Source organism: Culex quinquefasciatus, chromosome 3 (assembly GCF_015732765.1).
Source record: "Culex quinquefasciatus strain JHB chromosome 3, VPISU_Cqui_1.0_pri_paternal, whole genome shotgun sequence".
NCBI lineage: Eukaryota > Metazoa > Arthropoda > Insecta > Diptera > Culicidae > Culex > Culex quinquefasciatus.
The window spans coordinates 63,717,445-63,743,676 of NC_051863.1; the positions used below are offsets into that span (position 1 = coordinate 63,717,445).

A 26,232-nucleotide genomic window follows, 5' to 3' on the forward strand; every position below is an offset into this window, starting at 1 on the left:
CTTTCAAACACTTTCCTTATAGCTTTTTGAGTACCGAAATTTTCATTAATTATGTATTTTGAATTTTTTTTTTAAATGATTTTTTATTAATTTCTTTAATAATATCAAAATCAAACGGTTTTGGTGTTGGTAAAGATTCGTAATTTTTTTTATTTTTGGTGTAGAAGACATTTAAAGTTTTCATAATGTCGTCCACTAAAAAAGGGAAAACACAGAAAAAAACTAATTTCACATTATTTTTATTTTTAAAGATCAACTTTTAATATTCATTTTTCATAGAGGACGAATCTCTTAGCATTCTCTGGGAAATTTGATGTGTTTCGAAAACTTAAAATCCCTGAGGTACCCAAAAATGGCAAATGCCACAACGCACCGCCAATAATACGTTTTAAGCACTTTTGAAATGTTAGTCTTGATCTTGAAATTCATAAAATATATATTTAAGAAGGTGAGAAAATGTTACAAAGGGCTTATTCTTGACATAAAACGCGCCAAAATAATGCGTGTGTTACATTAAATAAATAAAAATATATTTGTTTTTTAAAAGTTCAATCTAAAAATGTTCATGATTCAAAAACAGTACGCTTTAGACCAGTTCTCAAGATTTTATAAAAAAAACTGTTTTTAATTTTTGGGTTTTTTTTTCAATTGGATGAAACTTTGTACATCGATTCATTAGGTTCAAATAGAATGAATTTCTGATCGGTTTGGTGTCTTCGGCATAGTCGTAGGTTGTAGATTATAAGGAAACAAAAGGTACACGGAAAAATAAGTGTTTTTATTTAAAAAAAAACTTTTAATTCAGATTAATGGGTTACATACCTGTAAATCGGCAAAAATGTCAAAGGTTGATTTGAGCACAAACTCAAACTTTTTCAAAATCTGTTTTCAGAACATTAAAAAATACATTTTCAACTATTAACAAAATACATTTGAAGACATTTGGTTGTACCATTGCCTAGATATGAAGTTTGCATATTCAAAAAACGGGTGCCACGATATCTTAACACTGCCTTGACCAAATCGGATCAAAATTTTGGTGAAGACTCGTTAAACGGGTCCTGTGTGCATGACGAAGGCCGATTTTCAAAAAAAATATTTCAAAAAGAGATAAAAATATTTTTATGTTTTTCATATAAAAAATCGAAATTTTTTGATTTTTGCATTTTTGAAAAATGCAAAATTTCAAAATCGGGCTTCATCATGCACACGGTATATATCATGCGAGTCTTCACCCAAAATTTCAGCCAATTTGGTCTACCCTATCTCGAGATATTGTGATCGTGGCACCCGTAAACTCGGTGTTCAGAGAAAAACGCTCGCAAAGTTTGACAGTTCACTTTGCGCATGGCAAATTTTCAGCCTAAATCATCTGTAACTTATTTGAATCAGGAAATATCTTCATAAAACTTTCAGGAGTGTTTGAAAATCATCTTTTTAGTTGATTTAATAAATTTTCTGTAAAATGAAATTTTGTGATTTTCTACATGTATGTAACCCCTTAACTTTACTGCCTTTGATTTTATAAATTTTGATTTGTTTGAGTGGACAAAAAATTAAAAAAATTGAACTTTTATGAAAAAAATAGTGATTTTAGAAAAAATATCAAAAATTCACCCGAAAAAGCTTCCCAAAATCATTTTTGCATTGAAAATTGAAACTGAAATAAAAAAGCTATTTTTGTGGTTGAAATTTTCAGTAAAGTTGTCTTTTTTCGTGCATCTCTGATAAAATATATTTGAAAAGCTGAGAAAATTCTCTACAATTTTAATTGTTTGATCTTTGGAAGTTGAGACATGGCCATGCCAAGAAATAACATTTCGAAGTTTTTGTAAGTATTACCCAATTGGCCCTGAATTTTCATAGATGATAACTTGGAAACTATTGATCCGATTTTTATTGTTAAATGTGAAACTCGTGTGAAATTTGCACAACCGAAATATAATAAACATACATTTCGGATACATAAAATTGGGACTAACATTTTAAAACGGCCAAATAATATGATTTAAGCTCTTAAAATTTATATTATTATGTTAATGTCTAAATTTTGCGAAAAACAAACGGGTATGACAAAAGTTGGCTCTTGTTATCTAATAAAACATGTCTAAAAATGAAAAATCGAAGGTGGTAAAGTTTGTCAAAGTCATTTTTTGTGATAAAAAGTTAAATAAAAACAATGCTATTTTTTCTTCCGTGTACCTATTTTTCCGAATAGTCCTAAACACAACCTACAATTTTGCCCAAGACACCAACTCAATCGGAAAATCCCTTTGTAACTTTTGTTTGAACAGTCGCCAAATAAGTATGGATACACTTGTATGGCGAATGATGCAAAATGGCTTATTTGGACATAAGGAATCGATGGACAAAGTTTCATCTAAATCAAAATATAAAAAAATTAAAAATCACTAAAAATGCAAAACCTAGAGAATTGGGTACTAAAGCCCTATGCCAATTTTTATGTACAACGGTAAAAAACACGATTAAAAACCATTTCTGATCACTTTTTTTCATTTTAATGCAAATTTTTTTTTTGACAAGACAACATTTTTTCGATGGATCAACTATGGTCCCCTTGGAACGAGCTGTCAAGTAGGAGCTTTTCTGTCAAGAAGGACCGCGAGGTTAATTTTTCAAAATTGATTTAAAAATCCATTTAAAGCTCTTTATGGTCGTACAAAGGGTCATTGTACTCAGCAAAATAAGCATTATCGCTGTGAACAATAATATCAGCAATCTAAGCTTCATTTTAGGACCCAATTGCTCACAAAAAGTATGCCAATTTCTCAAAGTTTCACTGAATTTTATTTGAGTTTGCAATTTCGGAAACAGTATATTTTAAGGAAACCCTGGAGAAGTGAAAAGTAAATTGGTTTGATTATTATTACAGATTATTATTATGTCATTTATAAGAAATTTACCAACACATTCGAAGAATGCTGCAGCTTTGTTTGCATCAGGTTTGCTCTCTCTTTCTAGCAAAATTTTTTGGTCATGCGACTTTTAGCAGTTTTTTTAATGACCGCCCGATATGTCAGCCAACATTCTTACAGCTCGAGCTCGATCATTGTTTGCATTATGACACTGTGACGAAAAGTTTGTTATTTTTGGGTTAAATACTATATTTTAATGGGGCCTAGAAAACCTACTGCTCTAACGAGAAAATATTGTTTTTTTTCTGATAACATTCAATTAAAAATTATGACAATTCATGCGTCAGTTCGCATAATGAAAACAAATGTATTTCAAACAAATTTAGCGAAATCGAGAGCAAAAATAATTGTGTGATTAATGCATTCTGATCTCATATTAAGGTGATATTCCATTACGGGAAGTTTCGCCCCCTGGACAGCTATTGACGTGTTAACAGTTCGCAAAGTATCCAAATATACGAATCTATTATATATGCGAGTCTTGTCAAGTTTGCAAACCAAGTTTTCCGCAGTGGAATATCAACTTTACCAAAATTCCACATTTTGCTTTTACAGATAGTAAGTATTGTTCTATTATGCAAAACAAAAAAACCATTTTCAAATGAAATAAAATTCAAAAATACACTGGTGGTTGGTCACTTTTTCGTTTGACACTTTTTTAGTTTGTACCCCGTTGGTTGGTCAAAGTCAAACTCAAAAGTGACGAACTGTCACTTTTTATACAAACACTATCAAAACAAACGATTGGTAGTGAGTTTGAACTCCGTGTAAAAGGGGTGTCAAACTAAAAGGTGACCCCGATCGTTTGACAACAGTTGGTGTCAAACCATCGGGGTTTGAGTGTATTGGAAAAAAGATCGCTAAAAATATTTGTTTACAATGCTTAATTATGGTATTTGATCAGTTTCATAAATTTAATATTTGATTTGAAGTACATTTATCATTTTAAACAATAAACGTTGTCATCACTTTAAATCTAAAAAACAGCATTATGATAGCAGGATTTCAAATATTTTTTCAAAATGACTACAATTTTTTTCGAGTTGAACTTTAAAATTTGAAGTGCGTCCAAATCTCAAAAATTTTCATTTTGTCAAAATATCTACAATTTTTTTTCGAGTTGAACTTTAAAATTTGAAGTGCGTCCAAATCTCAAAAATTTTCATTTTGTCAAAATATCCTTGTTATTTTGTAACATTTGAACTAATTTTAAAATCTAGTTTTTTTAAATGTCCTATTAACAAATGAAACAAAATAGGTTGTAGGACCAAAAACAAATCTAGAAAAGTTCATCGTCAAAAAATTTGATTTCCTCAGCTTCATCTGATGATTTAATCTGAAACAAATGAAAATTGATGATTTTCTCGTACTTTATCTTCGCGCAAATTTTAAACATTTTTGATTGTGTTCAGCTCGTTTCCGTCCTCATTGAAATTATTGCAGCTATGCAGTTCTCGGTACTTACGTTCTGGAGAGCCTTCTCCTTCTCCTCCAGCTTGGCGTTGACCGCCATCAGCGCCTCCTGCGTCTGATCGAGGTCATTCTCAATGGCCTGGATCTTCTTCTGCAGCTGGCGGGCCTCTTCTTCGGCCTTTTCCGCGCGCAGGTTCGCGTCGCGGGCCTGCTGCTCGCAGAGAAGGGCGCGGTCCAACGCGTTGTCCTTCTCCAGCTTCATCGCCTGCATCTTCTTCTTAATGGCATCCATTTTCGGTGGATTTGTGTGAGCTCACTTCACTACACTAAACGAGAGAGAGAGAGAGGAAAAACCGCGGAAAACCGGGACTTGACACTTGACACTACACACTTTTTTCCTGCGCGAGAGAAGAACCGCGTTTAACCGCACGTGACCTGTGGGAAAGGTGAGAGAAAAGAGTTTGATTAGTAACTTGTCATTTTTTAGGAAGGATCACCCTGAAGGTTTTCGACGCTTCAATCTCCAAGAGAAAAGTGGTTATCCTTGAAGTAGAGCTAGGATCGTAATTGTCGTACCAATTGAGACGAGTAACACATCTGACAGTTCCGGATAACCCAGACTAACCACCCAAAACACAAGATCCCACAGCGTAGCCCACACTAGTTCAACCGAGTGACCGAGCACGGATTGAGACGTCGCAACTCTGATGCAGTTGTTCTGCGAGATACTAGTTCAGTCAGATCTTCAACCCCTTCCCCCGTACGCCAACCGGCAGGTTGGCCAGTGCAAAACCAAACACAAAACGACACTCAGCGATAAAGTCAGTCAGTATAGTGGAAGTAAAGTAAATTTAAAGTCCTCCCTCCCTACCAACGCGACGTCGTCATCAGACGTGCTCCAGCTTGGAGTCACGGAGCTCCACCGCAGACCTGTGACCTTGGGGGATGCCCATTTTTGGTCATCGTGGCCACGGCGGGCGCCTTATTGCAAGTCAGCCAGTGCGAGCATGAATTTCAATTTGATTGCCTTTATTATGTCAGAGCGGGTTTCTGGGATGGGCAGGAGAGGTGAGGAGGAAAGAGGCTTAAGTTGGTGTTATTAAATTAACCCTCGAATGGGGTGGAACACGTTTAGTGCGATTAATATGGTTTAAACGCTGTGATCAGATTACGGGTGGACGACCTTATTTCAGCTTTTTTTTATCCACGGCTTGTTAAGGGTTAAGCGTGCCTTAGTAAATCACAATATAAATAATCACCGTCCTTTTGTGAACCGAGAAGATCGTCATCATTTATCTATGTAAGCTGTACTTGATGTGATGAGTAATAAAATTACTGTTTCAGAGCAAATCATGGTCAAAATGATATCCTAAGTTTACATTAGAAGTTATCATACATTTGTTTTGAATGTGTGCTAGAGCGCCGAGTAAAAAGTGACAGTTCTTTACTTTTAAGTTTGACTTTGCCGAACTAAAAAGTTTCAAACCACCGGGGTTTTAGTGTAGTATTCAAAAGGCATCTTTTCCCAGTCAAATCAATCCAAATTCTGAAACGGAATCTAATTAGAATCGTATACAAATTCCGTTTAAAACGCAACAACCGGTTCGAACACGGAACCGGTTGTTGCGTTTGAAACGGAATTTGTATACGATTCTAATTAGATTCCGTTTCAGAATTCGGATTGATTTGACTGGGTTGCCTTTATTATGTTTAAGGTCTTGTTTAGGGCAATTTTCTTGTAATTTTTCTAGTAGAGTATTTTCTTTTTAAAACAAAATACAGTCATCCGACAGGAAAACACTGCCTCCAAATTTCCTGTTCCATAATTGTGGGATGTTATTATCCGCGCACCACCAAACCAGGCTTGCCACACGTACAGATATTTTTGGCACATACCAAACACTCAATCAAGTATAACTTTAAAGAAAAACATTTTTATCAAAAACTAAACAAGTAAAAAGATGCAAAAAATGTTTATCTTTTTAGTGCAGTTTACAAAAACTACTCAAGTGTATTTTAACTGTAAAAATAATTCGTTTGAGTGTTTGGTCTGTGCCAAAAATATCTGTAATTGTGGCAACGCTGCACCAAACCGAAGTGCGCAACACTTCTGTTGCGCGAAAAAATCTGTTGCGCCGAACAAAAATGTAGTGGTTTGTCTTTAGCGTGTACATCAGCCTTTGGCGCAACAGCTTTGACAGGTTGCGTTTGTATTTTGATTTTTGTCTGCTTTCACAATATAGTGCCTCCCACAATTGTGGAACACATGAATTTAGCTGATATTTTCACAAAAAATGTTATCAGTCCATATATAAAGCATTACTAAGCTTGAATTTGATTGGTTTCCGAAAGTGAAGTCATTATTTTGTAAAAAAAATGTATACTCCTAGAGACAACCAAAGTTTGTTTACATATGTAAGAAAAAAAATGATCCGAATTTGTGGATTTCAAGGGTCAATATTTTTCTTTAAAAACTTGATGTAAAACATAAAAATTCACAGTCGGTCGCTACATCAATCGAAAGATCGCAAGAAAAGCTTTCACATGATGCTAAAAGCAAATCATAATGTTCAACTGTCGATTTTTTATGATTTTTTGAACATTGGCCGATCTGTAAACTGTTCCAAATATGAGGGATCACTGTACTGAATTTTTAGGCTATTTTATCAAGTGAAGCAAAATACTGCTTTTCCATAATTGTGGTAAATATATTATTGTATTAGAAAAGTCACATTGGTTTCTGCGTATCTTATTGTAAATATGCACTTTTGTAAAGAACCCAAGTTTCTTTATGTTAGCCAATCGAACTGTGTGTCGCTACACTCAAACCCCGATGGTTTGACACCAACTGTCAAACGAACGGGGTCACTTTTTAGTTTGACACCCCTTTTACACGGAGTTCACAAACACTACCAAATGTTTGTTTTGATAGTGTTCGTGAGCGCCGTGTAAAAAGTGACAGTTCGTCACTTTTTAGTTTGACTTTTACCAACAAACGGGGTACAATCTAAAAAAGTGCCAAACGAAAAAGTGACCAACCACCGGGGGTTGAGTGTACTGTGAATGACCGATATTGTTCGAATTAAAAAGCACTCAAACGTCAAAACTAGTTTTCAAACATATGATGAAATTTCAACCCCATTGTTCGAAAATTTCGGAGCACAAACAAATTCAATCTTTTGACAGCTGTCAGTCTTCCCATCTAGTGAATCCGGATTCGCTTATCCGAATGCAGTTCCATTCGAATTAGCTATTGCAGATTGCAGCGATTTTTAGACAATCGTGCAACTTGTGGAAAGCTCTATACAAAAGTGCACACCTCAAACTACAGCAGAAAAAAAACTGTCTAAGACACACACCCTAGTTCGAAACTGTCCTAAAGTGTTCGAAAGCAACAAAGCTCAGTCGAGACACGCACCACGCTAGGCGAAAGGGGGGAGAAGGGGTAGGATTTCAAGTGTGCAAATATTTGGTGTGCAGTTATGATTTGCAAGGGTGGAGAATTTGGTGCAAAGTGTGCAATAATCCACTCTGTAAAGATTAAAGCGAAGTAATTCTAAACTGTTTCTAATTTGACACTTTGTTTTCGGGAGCAACATTTGAAAAGGGTGCATAAGCGTTTTGACAGCAGGAGTTTTTTGAAAAATTCCGTGACAACAGGAAACAATTTAAAAAAAAATGAACGGTGTTGAAGTGTACACGTCAAATTTTGTGAAAAAGATGCTCTGAAGCCATAAATTGGGTAGTAAAGTTCAGCACCATTCATCTAGCAACTGGTCAAGTTATGTTCATTTTGACATATTTTTCAACTTTGCGAGCTTGACGGTACTGTACTCAGTAGAAAATCTAATAGTATTGAAATAACAAATTTTCTTCAATCTTCACGGTTTTAGATCTAATCAAGTTTTTGAAAAAAATAACATTTTTTTTTTGCAATTCCGTAGTGAAACTACTTACTTTTCCTGTCATTCTTGAACGACGAAATAGCCTACTTTTCTGTACCAAAAATAACAGAATCGAATAACAAAACTTTTCAAAATAAATGCTGAAAAGTTCTACTTTTCAGCACTCAAATGGGTGCTGAAAAGTTCAATTTTTCAGCAATTATTTCGAAAAGTAACACTTTTCAACATTTTTTTGATTTAAACGATTTATTGACAAAATACATGAAAATTTGACATAAAATTTCACTCAGTGTGTGTTTTTTGGAATTGCAAAAAATGTTGTATGGAACTCGTTGCAAAACTTGATTTTTTCAGCACTCTTCGTATTTATCCAACTCGGTGAACCTCGTTGGATAAATGTACGACTCGTGCTGAAAAAATCCTCTTTTTGCAACTTGTTGCATAAACTACTATTTTAATCCTTTATTAATTGAAATTTTCCAAATTTTGGTAGCATCATAACTTTTATGATGTGCAAAGCATTTTGTGAACCTTTTTGTTTACATTTTCTAAAAGTAATGCATGAATTTAAATTTAGTATTTTTATCTTGACCTTGCCACAGGACAAAAACTGCGAAAAAAAATTTGTACTAACATAAAGGAAAACTGGGAAAACTCTAATATCTTTGTCAAATATAATTTAACAAAAATAAATTACAGGTAAGTTGTCTGACCATGGTTAAATTATCAATTTTCACTTAAAAATTATTTGTTATGTGCATTTCAATAATTTTTATATTGCTGAAAATGATTCTTAACTAAAAATTGATTCTTAACATAACATTAAAAAATATTAAAGCTTGGATTGCACTGGCAAGTCTTGAGCCAGCTAGTTCACTTGCATTCACGCTCTTCAAAATATTTTATTTCTCCTCGACGTGAGCTAATTAACTTCTCGCGAATGGGTCCCCCCGCGGGGAAAAAATCCGTTCCGCGTACGCGTAATCCGTTCATCCAGCCGGGTCAATCGCGAAGTGCTTCCCCCGGGCCGAATCACGAAAACCACGGATACTTCAAGGCGGACCTGGTCACCATCTGTTTTCATTAACAGCAAGGTGAATATCCCGGATCCGACGAAGCTACACGCATCCTACGTACCTCGAAGCCCAGTCCAAACACGTGCAAAGACGTCCCAAGGTGCCCAGCAGAAAGCAGGTTCGTCCGGGGAATCCTCCGGTGGTAATCCAGCTTCATCGAAATCTACGCTCCTAACCTCAAACACGTACGGTGTTTTGAGTGACGAGAGTGGTGATGAAGGCAACGACGACGACGACAAAAAGCAGCAGAACGATGAAGACAACGCGATGGCCACAGAGGACCATGCGAACGCGAAAAATAAAAAACAAGTGCCTATTGTTATTCCCGATTATCCCGGCGCAGCGGTGCACAATTTATTGTCTCGGGCTGGCTGTGAGTTTGAGTTGCTCATCTTGAAGAACAGCGTTCGTGTTGTCACACTTAACCGTCCAATGTACGAAAAAGTGTTGACCGTGCTAAAAGATGATAAAGTTCCGTACTATTCGTACCAGCCGCGTGACGAAGTCCCGGTGAAAATAGTACTAACGGGATTCATCCCAGTGAACCCGGCAGAGCTAGCAGAAGTGTTAGCGGATTATGACGTTCAACCCCAGGAGATTCGTGTTCTGTCGAGAACCGAGACGGTTACAGGCGAACACGTGCTTTACCTGTTAGTGTTCGACCGGGGGTCGGTAAAACTTCAAGACCTTCGCCGGATTAAAACGTTGGACGGATTCGTGGTAAGCTGGAGGTACTTCACCAAGCGGTCGTCCGACGCAGCCCAATGCCACCGATGCCAACGCTTCGGTCACGGTTCTCGCAACTGCACACTGGCCCCCAAGTGTGTCAAATGCGGGGAGGCTCACCTCACGGACCAGTGTTCGTTGCCCCGGAAATCGAGCCTGGGGGGAAGTAACAACGCCGAGAGCACCAAGGCTCAAATCAAGTGTGCAAACTGCGGACAGAACCACACAGCAAATTTCCGTGGATGCACGGTGCGAAAGACCTACTTGGACGTGCTGGAGAAGCAGCGGAAGAAACCAGCCAACCGTCAACTCCCAAAACCAAGTGCTTCGACGGCTCAAGGTACGACGCACCCACCTGGGTGGGGGCGTTCCTACGCTAGTGTGACCGCTTCCGCAGGCGGACCTACCACGAGTCCCGACACTGCTCCCGATGGTGCTGATCTTTTCACCCTTACGGAGTTCCTTTCGTTGGCAAGGGAAATGTTCTCCCGTTTCCGAGCTTGCCAGAATAAGGAACAACAATTCATGGCCCTTGGGGAACTGATGATAAAGTACGTTGGAGCTAAGTAAATTACTTCGACGTTTATAAGACCCACGACACCAGGGCGACCTGGTTAAAAATTGCACTCTAGATATAAGTATTTCCTTTTCCTATCCCCTTTCTAAAGCAATATTAGTAGGTTTTTTTGTTAGCTTTTTCCTGCTCCCGATAACGCTTCTTCCAAACTTAAAATTATCAATTGATGTTCATGTGTTAATTTATAGTTGTAAGGACATCCATAACTCTATAATCTGTAACTAAGACACAAAATCTGTAGATGATAAGTACAAAATAAACAACAAATTGAATTGAATATTAAAGCATGACAAAAATATTTTAGAAATCAATTTAATTTTTGCCAAGCATTTAAAGAATTATAAACTTTTTTTTTAAATCAACAGGTGATTTTTTCAAGAAAATTATTAAATTGATTTCATTTTGCCAATCGAAAAAAAGGTAATGAATTAACTTTTGAATAAACAGCCATCTCAAATTCTTCAAAAAAGTCATTTATGGGTTAAATTTATGATTCGAATTAAAAAAAAAACAGACTGCAAAAAATAATTTAAAATATCTCCTTGTTTTATGAACTCAAGCTCATATTAAATAAATTCAAAAAGTTTTCAAATATTTCATAATAACCTTAAAAAAAATAACGTCAAATTGCATTTGTCGTATTCGAAATTTACCAAATAAAAAAAAACTGTAAATCGGAAAATTATCGTTTGAAAAAGTTTGGAAAAGTGCACCATGTTTTGTGATAACCATTTGAGGTTTAGTTTGGCCGTATTAATTATAAATGATCTAGTAAATGATTAATTTTCGATGGATTTCGTGAAAACAAAAATAAAGAGAGAAAATTAACAATTTTAAATTTTGACCATTCTTAAAAAAAACCTTTTGAAGGCCTATGAATAGAAAGGCAGTGTTGTCAGATACTCAAACATTGTAACACTTCAAAACAGCTTTAAATTAGTTTTCTCTACAGAAAATAGTTTAAAGACTGCAATATTTTTTCATTAATTTTGTTTAAAAGGTTATTATTTTTACTGATAAGAACAGCATGACAACCGAATCGAATGTACTCGATTCACGATACCAAGATCATAATTATAGAGTCCGATAAAATTCCAATTTCTCAATCATAATAATTTCATAACCTTCAAAAGAAGCAGAAAAAATGGCAAAAAATTGTCATTCATTGATCAACGCTCCACCACCATTCACAACCCATTTTAATCCGAAAGGCAGCGCGCGCTCGATCGACGACCTTTACGTGGACACTCCCGTCCCCAGGGACACCGACGGACCCCGAACCGGACCCGCTTAAGAGATACCATCTCCCGCCAGGTTGTCCCCGGCAATTTCTTCTCGTTTAGCGTTTATTTTTCGTAATGGTCGCTGTCCCCTCAATTTGTCTGACATGTGGCGGCGCCACCGTCCAAGGAGGGTCATTTGTTTGTTTTGATTGTCGTTCAACGCGATCGACGTTGATCCTTCAGGCCGCGGTCGACGCTAAACTTGTTCGGGGAGAGGAAAGTGTCGCCAGCACGGCTCAAGGCTGCTGACGAATAATGCACTGTTGGGAGCACTGAGCCAGTGCTGGCAATTTTGACAGTTTGTGAGGTTGACACCTGTCAAACTCAGTGCTGCCAAACTGTTTAGGATCGAAATGTAATTATATATTGAGAATTTATGTTTTATTTTAAGTCGAAAATGAACGATTTTTTGCCCAGTGCCAAATCGGGCTGGCGCCACTGCCCGTATGGAAACTGGAGCATTCATAAGTCACACCAAAGGCTCCAAGGTCGGAGGCAAAAAATGTCGAGCCCCGAGGCGCCGATTGCACCTTGCAATTGGTGAGAACTGGGTGCACTCAAAAGCACCCCAACCGAGCTTTATATTTCCCTATAAGGCAGATGCAAGTTCACTTGGCGGCGGCGGCGCAAAATACATTCCGAATACTTATACGGGCAATAACTAATAAATCTACGACCCCCCTTGCGCGACTGACAACAGTAACTGTCCGTCAGCGTGTCTGTCAAACAACCGGCGCGAAACGGGTCACACGTATTCGGCTTGAAAACTTTTTATTCAACCCATTTTAACCCGAAAAAGGTCACCCAAAAAACTGGCAGCACTGCCTTCGCGTCAAAAAACATCTGTCAAACGCAAATTCAAAATGGCGACGTTCGAGGAAAACGTGATTTGCGATTTGCGATAATTTTCCATGCACAAATCACGACAAAACTTGAGCTTTCTGTATAGTCTTGACACTGACTTTGACGGTGACGAGGTTTTTGTGGTTAGATGGCTACCGGTTTTTTGCGCGCGCGATATTCCTTCAAGGGGTTGTTATTGTTGGGTTGGCTGGGCCGCGTGATGACCCTCGGAGGAGTGCTTAGGTTGCAGCGGGTACCAGTACCAGCTGGCAGGTTTGCATAACGAGAGAGCAAAAAAAAACTTGTTTGGACTAGAATTTGCATTGATGTATGTTCTTGCCATATGGTTGATGAAAACATGGAACGCTTTGTCGGAGCGGGGACTTTGTCTCAGCATGACTCATGAGTACACCCAAACGAAAAATATATCTCAAAATCTGCAACAGTGAATTTGCTGCAGAAAATGTTATATTTTATTACATTTTTTGCAGCAAGCCCATAGATCATTTTTGCCCGCGTGTAAACACGTCAGCGATCTGCAGTTCTCACCAACACATAGAATGCTGGCGCGTCCCCGAGCAACAATCTAGAGAGAACATTATGTTTGCGCTCTGTCCCTCACCATTCATCAAGCGTCCATGGCGCGGTGGTAGCGTGTCGGATCAGCAACCTAGAAGTTGATGGTTCAATCCTCGTTCTGTTAAGGTTTTTTCTGCAATACAATCAATCTGCCGTCGGTAATGTCGATAATTGTCGGTAACGGGCAAAAATGTCATACCCCTATATCGCAAAAAATGCATGAGGACAGTTTTCATGCAGATTCTGATATACTTTCATGCTGCCATGCATCAAAATCATGCGACCGCCGGTTGGGTGTAGGGATTTGTTGGAATAATGAGAGCAACTAGATGTATGGGAATTTCTCGTATGTTTGGCAGGTTAAAAGCTCGCTCCTTACTGCATTGCAAATTTTCACTATTTAAACAACTAATTTAGCAAAACATTTGATAGCAACTTGCTTGCTCACTTCCTATTGAGCTGATAATCACTTGATTTCAGTTGAAAACGCTTTTTAAGAGCTGTAATTTAATGTCAAAGTGTTGATATGGCAACATTAGAGGCACGCTGGAATAAGATGCTGTTCCCCTACTTTTTACAGCATTCTGGTAGAACCAGCTCTGCTAAAATATTTCGTGACTGGGCCTAAGTTGTTAGTTTTTGGTAAAAATTCTACTATATCTGTTGTTTAAAAGGATTTGCTTCCAACTTCTACCTGTTTTTTGACTGCCTAATGTCAAAATAATCGATACAAATTGCTGCCGGATCTTTTTCCGGATCCCTCCCGGAAAAGATTCGGCAGCAATTTTGTAAAAAAGGTAAATAAGTGATTTCTTTATCTTTTTCTGGTACCCTCTGCAAACTTCAAACCATACAAAATTGTTGCCAGATCACCCCTGGAAAAGAATTTGCAATTTTGTATGGTTTGACGTTTGCGGAGGATACCAAAAAAGATAAAGAAATCACGGGTTTACCTTTTTTACATCTGCCGGATCTTTTCCGGGAGAGATTCGGAAAAAGATACGGCAGCAATTTGTATTGACTTGACGTTTGCTGAGGATGCCGAAAAGTTTGGTTATGTTCTGCTTGCAAAAGTGGTTTGACGTTTGCGGAGGATACCAAAAAAAGATAAACAAATCACGTGTTTACCTTTTTTACATCTGCCGGATCTTTTCCGGGAGAGATCCGGAAAAAGATCCGGCAGCAATTTGTATTGATTTGACGTTTGCGAATGAATTCTTATTATGACATGGTTCCCATAATTCGATTAGTGCCCGCAGTTGTTTTGCTGTCACATTTTGGCAAGGGTAACATGTCAACATGTTCAAAGTGAGACATTTATGTCCGCACCGCTGCAGCTGTCAGCGCGAGGAATTCCTCGCCAAAAATCAGCCACCTTCGTCGCCAAATTATGGCACAAGTGCCAAAGACAGGCCAACCGCTTCCCCTTAAATGTAAACCTGTACTATTAGCTAAATCAATGGGACATGACAGCCCCACACGGAAGACCCGCGCGCGCTCGTGTGACCACCAATTTGCCCAATTATCCAAATTACCAAAACCCGTTTCGGAAACCTTGGCCAAAACTTCCAAAACCGACCAAGTATTGTTTCAGCGCACTTTGAACTCTATGCTGCAAGGTGGCCAAAACAGCCACACTATTTCAGAATGCTGTCGAACATGGCATCTTTCCTGGCACGTTCGTTTGAGGCCCGAATGCTTCAGCTTCAAATTGAATTAATCAAGATCAAGGTCCGCGCGCGGCCCAAACTTGGCCGGGGATTCCTTTTTTGGGCAGAGAGGCTCGCGAGAGCCTTCGGAGCCACTTAAGCGCCAGCCTCAGCAGAAGTGACAGAGGCCAGATGTCAGACCCCCGGATGTGTCGGGAGGGTTGACTGGCTCCGCACTTGTGGTCAAGGGTTGCGCGCTTTGACGCGGTTTGTTATTGTTTGGCGTGGCGCGAAATGTTGCAATTTCGATGACGCATGTTTGCGAATTTGATATCGGGAAGTTTCTTGAAAGTTGGCAGCATTCGATTCTGCTCCAGACTGTTCAGCATGCATCAACCGACCATCCGGCAGAGATCGTTTACCATATGCGTCCGTCAATTATCATCCACTGACCATAATGCAACATCCTCGCGGTCTGACCCACATTAGTCACTTGTAAATCCGTCCGTTCAATCACGTCCGATCTGACAACAACGCGACGACGGATTTATCACTTGGTCACGATCGTCGAAGTCGCGGCGACGACATCAGCCGTTGAAGTCATGCCTTGGGCCAGACTGCGGTAATGACCTCGACGACGGCGACGGTTCCAAAGAGAGATGCTTGGATTGTTTTTAACTCACAGCGGATGCAAAATTCCCGACTGAAGATGATGTATTCATTGCGACTCTCTGGTAAAAAGCATTCCTTATTTGGGGCGCTTCCAGTGAAGAGTGAGCAGCCACCGTTGAAGACTGTAGAGTGGGGTTAGTTTTGACAGCTCCCCGAATAACAATCATATTCATGGTAGCGTGAAATAAACCAGATTTGTGAATCTTTCATGATCATGCCATGAATATTTCTTCATGGCACCGTGAATATTAATAACATGATCTACTGTCAACTTGACAGAGGGCGTTATTATGTGGCGTTACGAGTCGTTACGGATGATTATTCAAGACAGTTACTGCATCGATCGCTTTCCCAATTCCAAACTAAACCCAATTTCACGGTAATGATCCAAGAATAGCATCAAACCCCAGCATGGTCGATGAATTCCGAGGAACTCCATCCAAGTTCCAGAAGGAAAGACCAAATTGAACGTGCACTTAACAAAAAAATAAACCCGCGAAACATGTGACAGTCCGGCCACACCTATTGAATGCAAATAAGGCGTTTGTGCTGACCAAGAGACATCGCAGCGCTGTTGACGTTCTGGAGGACTAGGTCGTCGATACCTGAGCTGCTGCTGCTGCGGCCAATATGTTTTTGGTTTGTTTTGTTTTCTGTTTCTTTTATTTTCTTCTGGTTCGCGCAATAAATAAACAATGCGACACTTGTGACTTTTTATTACGGGCTTAAGGTGTGTGTGCCCAATTTGTTTACGGCGAACCTTTTGGCCATTTTTGGCAAGCGCGTTGACAAGGCAGTTAAAGCTATCTTTAAGTTGTGTTCAGAGAGTTTTTTTTTTAAATCTATACAGTTTAAATAAAACATCCTTTTTCATCAGTTTTATCTAAATCAACAAAAAAATTTTCAAATCTTTACAAGTAATTTGAAAAATTGAAACTATCACAAAAAGATATCATTACAATAATCAGAAAAACAAAATCTTTGTTTTATGTAAGTCTATCAAGTAAGAAATTTACCATCACATTTAAAGAAAGTTTACATGGCAGCTGCGGGTTTGTTTACATCAGATCTGCTTTCTCTTTCTAGCAATAGTGTATCTGTCCTACGACTTCTAGATGGTTTTTTGCCTGACCGCCCGATATGTCAACCAACATATTTCGCAGGGACTGTGACAGGTCGAGCTCGATCATTGTTTTCCTCAGGACACTGCGACAAAGAGTTCTTCATTGTTGAGTTATTTTTTTCTCTGGTCGTAGAAACCTTTTTCGTCGCCTTATTCCTACACTTCCTTCTTTAGTTCAAATCAAATAATCTTAAAATTACTTTATTATTGCTATTTTATCATACAAATAAATTAACATTAACTTGAAAATTGAAATCAAATTCTTCATGATTGACATCCTCATTTTTTTTTAATCTTAGATCGTTTATTGAAATTGAATCAAATTATTAGCTATTTTCAAAACTTTAAGCAGTAAGATATCTATAAAAATATACACATTTCCCAAAATTGAAAAAAAAATGATTGAAATTTTACACATATTCTGACAAGAACCTAGAGAAATGTGGAATTATCATGATTTTTTTTTTAAATAAATATATGCAAATTTGAGCAATTTGAAAAATTTCGAACATCTTTACATCTTTTTATCACCTATAGTTTAATGGTTTGAGTTTCTGCATATTCAAAAAACTAAACATATTTCGACTAGGCATAAAACAATCAAAAAAGAACAATAATTATCATCGATTTTGAGTAACTCGCGATGGAAGAATCTTCATTATCAAAGTTTAGAGAAGGTTTCGAAAGAGTCATCCTTCTCTCTTGCACGCGGTATCAGCGAAGTGAGAGTTCAATGATTAAATTTTGAGATTTTCGGGATGGATTTTGAATTTACTAATACATCCGTTGATGAAACGTCAGACGCCGCAAAATGGCTGTCACATCCCGCATTTCAACTAGTGTTTGTAAACAATGTATCATCTGGTGATAACAGGTACATAAATCTAACAAGTGAAACAATATAAAAAATCATTAAAATTTAGCTTACTTCTTGATATTCTTTTGAGAATTCGAGAGAGATTTTCTGCATGATGTTACCCTTTTCTCGCGAAAATTGTTGAAACTTTTTTTTAACACAGATTTCCTCATAGCCGCACCTGTTCAGAAAAGAGTTTTAGATGATTTCTTTTCATAAATTTCTTGTTTTCTGAGTTAAAAATCATCAAGCATTGAGTAAAATTCACACAAACGCCGGAGAGATTTACCAAAAATTGAACTAACATTGTATTTTTTCAAATTCACTGCTTTTAATTGGGTCCTAAAATTAAACTTCAATTGGGTACTAAAGCCCTATGTCAATTTTTATGTACAACGGTAAAAAACACGATTGAAAACCATTTCTGATCACTTTTTTTCATTTTAATGCATTTTTTTTTGACTAGACAACATTTTTTCGATGGATCAACTATGGTCCCCTTGGAACGAGCTGTCAAGTAGGAGCTTTTCTGTGAAGAAGGATCACAAGGTTAATTTTTCAAAATTAATTTAAAAATCCATTTTAAACTCTTTGTGGTCGTACAAAGGGTCATTGTACTCAGAAAAATAAGCTTTATCGCTGTAAACAATAATATCAACAATCTAAGCTTCATTTTAGGACCCAATTTGTGATATTATTGTTCACAGCGATAAAGCTTTTTTTTTAGTACAATGACCTTTTGTACGACCACAAAGAGTTTAAAATGTATTTTAAATCAATTATGAAAAATTAACCTCGCGGTTCTTCTTGACAGGAAAGGTCCTACTTGACAGCTCGTTCCAAGGGGACCATAGTTGATCCATTGAAAAAATTTTGTCTTGTCATTTTTTTTGTGTAAATATGAAAAAAAAAGTGATCAGAAACGGGTTTCGAACCTGTTTTTTACCGTTGTAGATAAAAATTGACATAGGGATTTAGTACCCAATTACGAACATAACAATGAAACTGTATTCAGTCTGACTAGTAATTTGATCTTAAAATTAAGCTAGTATTGGCGATATTATTGAAATTTAAAAAAATCTTTTTTTAAGATTGATTTTTAATTCAATTAAAAATAAATAACTTCCCAGCCTTTCTTGACAGAAAGCATCCTACTTGACAGCTCGTTCCAAGGAGCATAGTTGATCCTTCGCAAAATGTTGTCTTGTCAATTTATTTTGTTGGATTAAAATTTAAATAAAGATCAGAAATGGTTTTAATCGTTTTGCATACAAATTTACATGAGGGTATAGGGCCCTACTGTTAAAATGATTGTCTTGACCCAAGTGGTACGATTTACTCACATTTTTGTTTCAATTTGGAACAAGATGGCCTTTACACAATCAAACTAGTTAATAAATGTATGGATAAAACGTCAAAATAGAAATAAATGTTTCACGTCCATTGATTTTTTTTTCTAAATGACAGTTCCAGCTCAAAAATTTAAAAAATCCAACTGAAATACTCTCATAAAATTGAAAATAATAATGGTAATGCATTTTGAAAATAAAAACCTTAAAATAGCCCCCTTTCATAATTGAACCGGTCATGCCAACATCGCAACCGCGAATGCTCACGAAAAGAGGTGGCTAAATGTCAAACTGCACCTTCCCACAGTCCACACACATTGGTCCGTGCGCAACTTCTGGCGCAGACTCACTGCGGTCACTTCCTTAAACGAAGATGAAATCTGGCTGGTCGGTCGGTCGGCTTCGCTTAAAAATAGTCCCGTCTCAACAGGTATCGCTCGGCCGGATGACAGTTGGCCACCGGCCACCGATCCGATCGGCGAACATGATCCCGGTGCTCCCACGATGGAAAGATAAACATTTGCTCTCTCTCTCTCTCGGGTCGGTTCGGGTCTGCTTCAAATTTCATAACTCCGAGATTAAACAACAATCTCCGGCGAGGGGTTAAAAATAACCTCTCAAGTTGCGCTCCCGAGCAAAACGGTTTGGGAACCAGTCGGTGAGATTGACCAGACATTCCGAGGAACCAGAGTTACGGCTAAAAATAGGTCCATAAATTGTGACGCGAACGCGATCACTGCACCGTAAGAACGCTTCGTCAATACCAGGTTGGGGGACCAGGTTGTAAATTTAAAAATACTTTTATGCAATTCTTTGGCCTCGCCGATCAATCGATGAATCATTCACGATTCGTGAAATGCATCGCGCGAATGTTTGCATAATTCATTCACCTCGTGAGGTGAGGATGTTCGCTAATCTTCTTCGCCTCCTCCTCATCTCTCCCCCTTCGTGTCCCCGATAACTAGATTGTATTAGTGTTACCCCTCGTCCCCTCTCCCTCACCCCTCTCCCTCTCCCCACTCGTCTCAATTGATACCCGATCCTGTGGCCTTCCTCCGCGGATGTCCGGTGTCCTCGCAAGTCGTCCTGCGATCACTCAGCTGATCGCGAACACTTCGCTCACTGTGAACCACTTTTCCCTCGCGAGAATCCTTCGTCACAAGCACTCCACAGGGTACGATCACTTCACGGCTTCACTTTGGTGTTTTTTCGTCACACACTAATTAACACTAAAAAAGTCACTTTTTTCACGAAAATTTCCTGGAATCGTCCTCGAAAAACCCGCGTAAAACTCCAAAACCCCCTTCGAAAAAAAACCCTCCAGAAAATTTACGTTCTTCCCTTACAGAAAACAAAAAATTGGTGTAAAAATCCGCGAGCAGCGAGATTTACTTACACTTGAATCCGCGAGTTAAACAGTTTAAAGGCGAACTGAAAAACGTTCAGCGGGCGCGTTTTTTGATAGTGGCGCAGTCGGCGACGAAGTGCGCGCGCACCAATACACCCGCACAGTAGGCGCCCGAACACCGGCGGCTTCGGGTCGTCGTGCGTCGTGCGTGCCACCGAGCGTTGTCCTGCCGAGCACGACGCACCCACACCATCGAATCGAGCGTGTACGACACTGTAGATGAGTAGCTGGCTGGTGGGAGCCGATCGCGCCCCACCACCATAGAACGTAGCAGGCGGCGATGGTTGGGGCGAATCCCCACCACCGGGCGTCGGCGTCGGTGAAGAATTTTCCGGGCACGATCGCACGCGCGTTGGTCGTAGTGTGCGTTGGACGAGAAGATCTTTTCACACCGGTGGAGAAGTCGTGGAGTAGAAGCGGGGAGCTTGAAGGAGCGGGCCGATCAATGACGTCACGGATTTTTGGCAATTGAAGTAGACAAATTGATTGAAGGATTCGTTTCAGGTGTTTGGTCATCTTAATGGCACGAAAATGCTAATATTGGCGTGACGAATGTCCTGAATGATGGCAACATAAGTCGTCAAGCAACGGTGATGCGCTCATTTGCAAAAATCTTCAGTTGTTCTTAGGTTATAAAATCAAAATAAATTTGCAAAGCCGCCCAAAAAAGCAAAGCTGACAGTTGGCATGTTATATGTTGAATAGAAGAATAAACTTTTTGATAACACTGCATGTATTTTTTTAGGTTTCTTAGTTTAAAGTACATACATCATAATAAAAAAGCAGTCCAGAATCGATTGTAAGATTTCCGAATAACTTTTTTTCTAGAAAGCCTGGAGCTTATTAGAGAACGGACATCTCAAACCAAAAGTAAAAGTAACATCAACTGGAAAAAGTCGTCTTTCCCTTTTCCTCCGGTCAATGATTTAACCGGAGGAGCGAAAAAAATAGTTGGAAAAATTGAATTTCATCAAAGTAAAGAAAAATATCGAGTAAATAGATTGCTATTTACTAGATAATCTAAAAAAAGTTTATCAATTTTACTAAGGAAACTAACTTAATTTAGCAATATTTTCATGGCCCGCAATGACAATTTAATCATTATTCAATTTGACATTTGAAACATATAATTTTATAACAAATTAAAAGAGTCATGCTTGGTTTATTCAACATTAAATTAATATTTATTTGTTAGTTTTTTTCGGTTTAGTTTTTTATCTTTAAAGTCACCTTTTAAGAACATTTCACCTGTTTAATTTTCACGATATTTGATTATTTGCGTGAATGGCTCCCGTGGAAATAGAGCGTCCAATTTCGCGGGGTTACAAATTTCCCGGGAAACTAGAAATTTTCAACCAATTTCCCGGGAAATCCCGGGAATTCCCGAGAAATTTGAATTTATTGAAAATTGTTTTGATCTTGGTTCTGCTGCAACTAAGTTGTTTAGAACAGCGACTGAAAGGCTAAAACAAGTGTGAAGATCAATTAACAGCTGAACTGCATATAAACAAATCATAAAACTGCAAGAAAATGTTAGTTTTTTCTTATTTTATAAACTTTTATTGAAAATTGTTTTGATCTTGGTTCTGCTGCAACTAAGTTGTTTAGAACAGCGACTGAAAGGCTAAAACAAGTGTGAAGATCAATTAACAGCTGAACTGCATATAAACAAATCATAAAACTGCAAGAAAATGTTAGTTTTTTCTTATTTTATAAACTCCAATAGTACAATAGATCAAAAAATAATGTCATTTTTTTATTAGCAAGGGAATTAGACAGTGAGTAGTGGAACAGCATCTAATTCCGTCGTACCTCTTATGTTGGCAGGTCAGCACTTTGACGTTCAATTACAACTCATTGAAGGCGATTTCAACTGAAATAGAGCGATACATAGCTCAATAAGAAGTGAGCAAGCAAGCTACTTTTAAAAGTTTTGCAAAAATAGAAAAAAAAATTTTAAATAGAAAAAAAAAGCAAATTGGATGGAGTTAGGAGCGAGTGCTTAACCTGCGAAACCTACGAGAATTTCCCCTAAAATGAATCCATACTCCACAATCATACAAATTATTTTCTTGCCTCTGTGACCAGTAAAAGAGCACGTGGTTTGATACAAAAATTAAGAAATTATGTTTTTCATGACAAATAACTTTCATAAAAAAAGTAATAATGGTTTCAGTTCATGGCAAAGCAAAAATCAAACTTCTCTTGTTTGTTTACTTCAAACAACTCAATGTTTTCAAACATTTGAAATAAACATCATGACACAATCAGTCTTAGTTGATATTTAACCTTCTAACACCCATTGTTACACCAGTGCTCCATTTTTCTTTTACTACATATTGTAATTTCTTGTATACCAGGTATTTAACAAATTGAAATAATTCTTCTTGCACAAAACTATTTAAAAAAAATTAGGCGACCAATTTGATTTTCAACTCATTAGATCATGGTAAACAAAAACTTAAAAATTCTCAATTTAATATATTTTTTATGAAGTAACTCTAAATATTCTTGAAAAAGCTTGCTTAATTTTCCCGTAGCTTCAAAAATTAATATTATCCGATATCAAAATGTCTGATAATCTGATGAATTGTATATGAGCTATAAATTAAATGTAATTGAACAAAATCATTTTCATTTATTTTTCTCTGAGCATCTAAAAAAAATGGTTCCAAAAAGTATAGAAAATGTATACTTTTGCTTAAATTTCGGGAATTCCCGGGAAATTTACAAATTTCCCGGGAAACGGGAAATATATTTTTTCGGGAAATCCCGGGAATTCCCGGGAGTTTTTTTCCCGGGACGAGAAATTGGACGCTCTACGGTGGAAATTAAAAATAGGTTTGTTTTCTGTTTGGATTTTTAATAATATTTTGAAGATTTCGTTACAGATTCAATTATTTTTGCCTAATAATTTTAAATTTAGTTTTTGAAAAGTGAGATGAAAACTCCAAAAATATTTTCCACATGGCAAAATGTCGCAAAAAATTTATTTTAATTGTTTTTTTTTTGTTTGGTTGAGACCACTGCGACCATGACTTTAATATATTGCGGTATACCCATTTTATTATCGCAGACTTCAGGATGACACGTTACCATTTAGGTTAGCGGTCATTGGCTGACGTTGCGGTATGCCCCATTCAGGTATGATTTCCAAAATGAAATCAACTACTTTTAATTGTTAGATTGCTTTGTTGAATTTGGATTTCATATGAAATTCAATAAAATGTAAAGGATAAAATAGAAGCAAATCAGTGAAAACTGTTTAGTCGAACATTAAAAAAGCAGCTCAATAAATGGCTATACGTATTTTTTTTAATTAACTATAAGTGTTTTCGTGGAGAGTTGCTCATTAGAAGTGAGCAGGATATACTCTTTAAAACTACACCATTTACAATGTTTATTTTATGTCTCTGAGGCTCATAACTTATTTATTTGCCTCTTTGAAAAACTCACACAATACGAAAAAAAAACAAATTTCACAAAACAACGACTCAAATTTTTATTCTTTTTTTGCCATTCGAGCAACTCTCTACGAAATCGGCCGATTTCGACCATTTTTATTTTTTGTATTTTTGGATTTGACTCAAACTTTGTGGGGCCCTTCCCTATGACCAAATAAGCTATTTTGTGTCATTGGTTCACCCATACAAGTCTCCATACAATTTTGGCAGCTGTCCATACAAAAATTGTATGTAAATATTCAAACAGCTGTAACTTTTGAGTGAATTTTCTGATCAATTTGGTGTCTTCGGCAAAGTTTTAGGTATTGTTGAGGACTTTTGAGAAAAAATAGGTACACGGAAAAAAAATTGAAGATTTTTTTCTCAACTTTTTTCGCACTAAAAATCAATTTCCCAAAATACGTATTTTTTGATTTTCGAGATTTTTTGAGATGTTTTAGGGGACAAAAATCCGCAACTTTTGAGCCATAGAGAAACATGGTCAAAAAATCTGCCGCCGAGTTATGAATTTTTGAAAAAATAGTGATTTTTGGAAAAAAATCGAAGTTTCATGCAAAAACAAGTTTGACATAATTTTTAAATGCAAAATTGAATTTGCAATCGAAAAGTACTTTACAGATTTTTTGATAAAGGGCTCCGTTTTCTAGATATAGTCACCGAAAGTTTGATTTTAGCGAAATATTTGCAGTTTTTCAATTTTTAAAAATAGTGACCATGAGTAACTATTTTTTTTTAAAGTTCAGAAAATTTGCTATAAATTTGTCTAAGAGACATTGAAGATTGGACCTCTGGTTGCTGAGATACAGCGGCTTAAAGAAAAAGAAACACGAAAATTGAAGTTTTCTAAGTCTCACCCAAACAGCCCACCATTTTCTAATGACGATATCTCAGCAATTGATGGTCCGATTTCCAATGTTAACACATGAAACATTCGTAAAATTTTCCAATCTTTTCGAAAAAAATGTTTTGAAAATTTTTAAATCAAGACTAGCATTTTAAATGGGCGTAATATTCAATGTTTGGCCCTTTTAAAATGAAAGGAAGGCAAAAACGATTTTAGCAAAAACTCGGAAGATTGTAAAAGGGGTGGTTTTTGTAAGAAAACCCGTCATGTTATACATTTTCAGAAAGAGATACCTTTTAACCTTTTTAACGAGTACAAAACATTGAAGATCCGACAAGCTTATCAAAAGTTATGAGCGCTTAAGTGTTATTTATGCACTTTTAAGAGGTCGGATCTCAGATATTCTTGAAAATATGTGTTTTGTAGGTGCGCTATACGCTTGCGAGGTCTAAATTTAAAATTCGAAAAGACGTTTCCCGTAAAACGCGTGAAAAAACTCTCAGCATTATAGCCCGGAGAGCACGATAACGAGTATTTCTCCTACGCGATTGCCAAGCCCTTCTTGTATCTTCGTAACTCATCAGTTATCGGTCGCTATTCTTATAACTATTCAAAAATTGAAATCGTCTATGATCCACTCGAACTAAACACTTTACGTAGAGTTTAATATCTCACCTGTTAAATACATTCTTTGTGGTTTTATCTTTCCACAGCCGGCTGTCTAAGATAATCCATCTAATCCTAAATAAATCACAAATAAACGGGAATAGTCTCAACAGCAGCATCCGATTGCTTGCCTTGGGAATAATACATCACCCCATTAAACAAAACTTATCGATTATTTGGGTCACATCATCATCTTCTATGATGAATCCTGACCATTATCCTTTCCTACTAACAAAATCCCAAGTAGAAGTAGTTTTCCGGCACACGCGGGGTTGTGGATATCGTATAGAACCCACCCTTGGTAGCAGCCTGTGCTAACTAACATTCCCGTCCCATTCCCTCGAGATCTACAAACTGACATGGCGGGCGCCGTTGGTGGCCAACGACTGTTACCTATCTGCAGAAGTTCTAGTTTTGATGACCTTGATGTTTTATCTTTTCATCGCATTCATGCATGCTGTTGATAAGGGAAACATCACCAGATCGTTGAAGCGTATGATCGGTTGTGCTGATAGGTTATTACGGTCCTGTTCAGCAACGGAGAAGGACAACCATGGGTGGTCTCTCATGCTCATGCTCATGCTTTTAAGAGGCCGGATCTCAGATATTTTGATGAAATTGTTGTCCGGATCTATAATGCAACCTGTCGTTGGATAGATAATCAAAAAACCTGTCCAACGAGTTCAAAAGATTGAAGATCTGACAATCCTATCAAAAGTTGTAAACACATAATTGATAGAACACTGAAAGGTCCGCCCCTTTGTGTCTTTTTTGGATAGCATTACGCTTTAAATGTGAAGAAGGCATCAACCACCTAAGGGTGGATAAGTTAAAAAACGATGCACCATTAGCGTGTCCCAAAA

General features: G+C 37.4%; 1 protein-coding gene across 7 annotated transcripts in view; it reads right to left on the reverse strand.

Annotated features, from left to right (window-relative positions):
- Window positions 1-20,487, reverse strand: part of LOC6047138 (tropomyosin-2) — a 96,481-nt gene extending 75,994 nt beyond the window's left edge. For 4 of the 7 annotated variants that reach the window (XM_038259180.1, XM_038259183.1, XM_038259182.1 and 1 more), the window contains exons 1-2: window positions 20,384-20,487; window positions 4,402-4,784 (exon numbers count right to left, since the gene is read on the reverse strand). In XM_038259180.1, coding sequence (XP_038115108.1) covers window positions 4,402-4,641 — 240 coding nt within the window. In that variant the 5' untranslated portion in view covers window positions 4,642-4,784; window positions 20,384-20,487. Of the gene's footprint in view, window positions 1-4,401; window positions 4,785-20,333 lie in introns of all 7 variants that reach the window. The other 3 variants (XM_001864204.2, XM_038259189.1, XM_038259181.1) reach the window with 2 other exon arrangements.
- Between the last annotated feature and the right edge of the window lie 5,745 nt (window positions 20,488-26,232).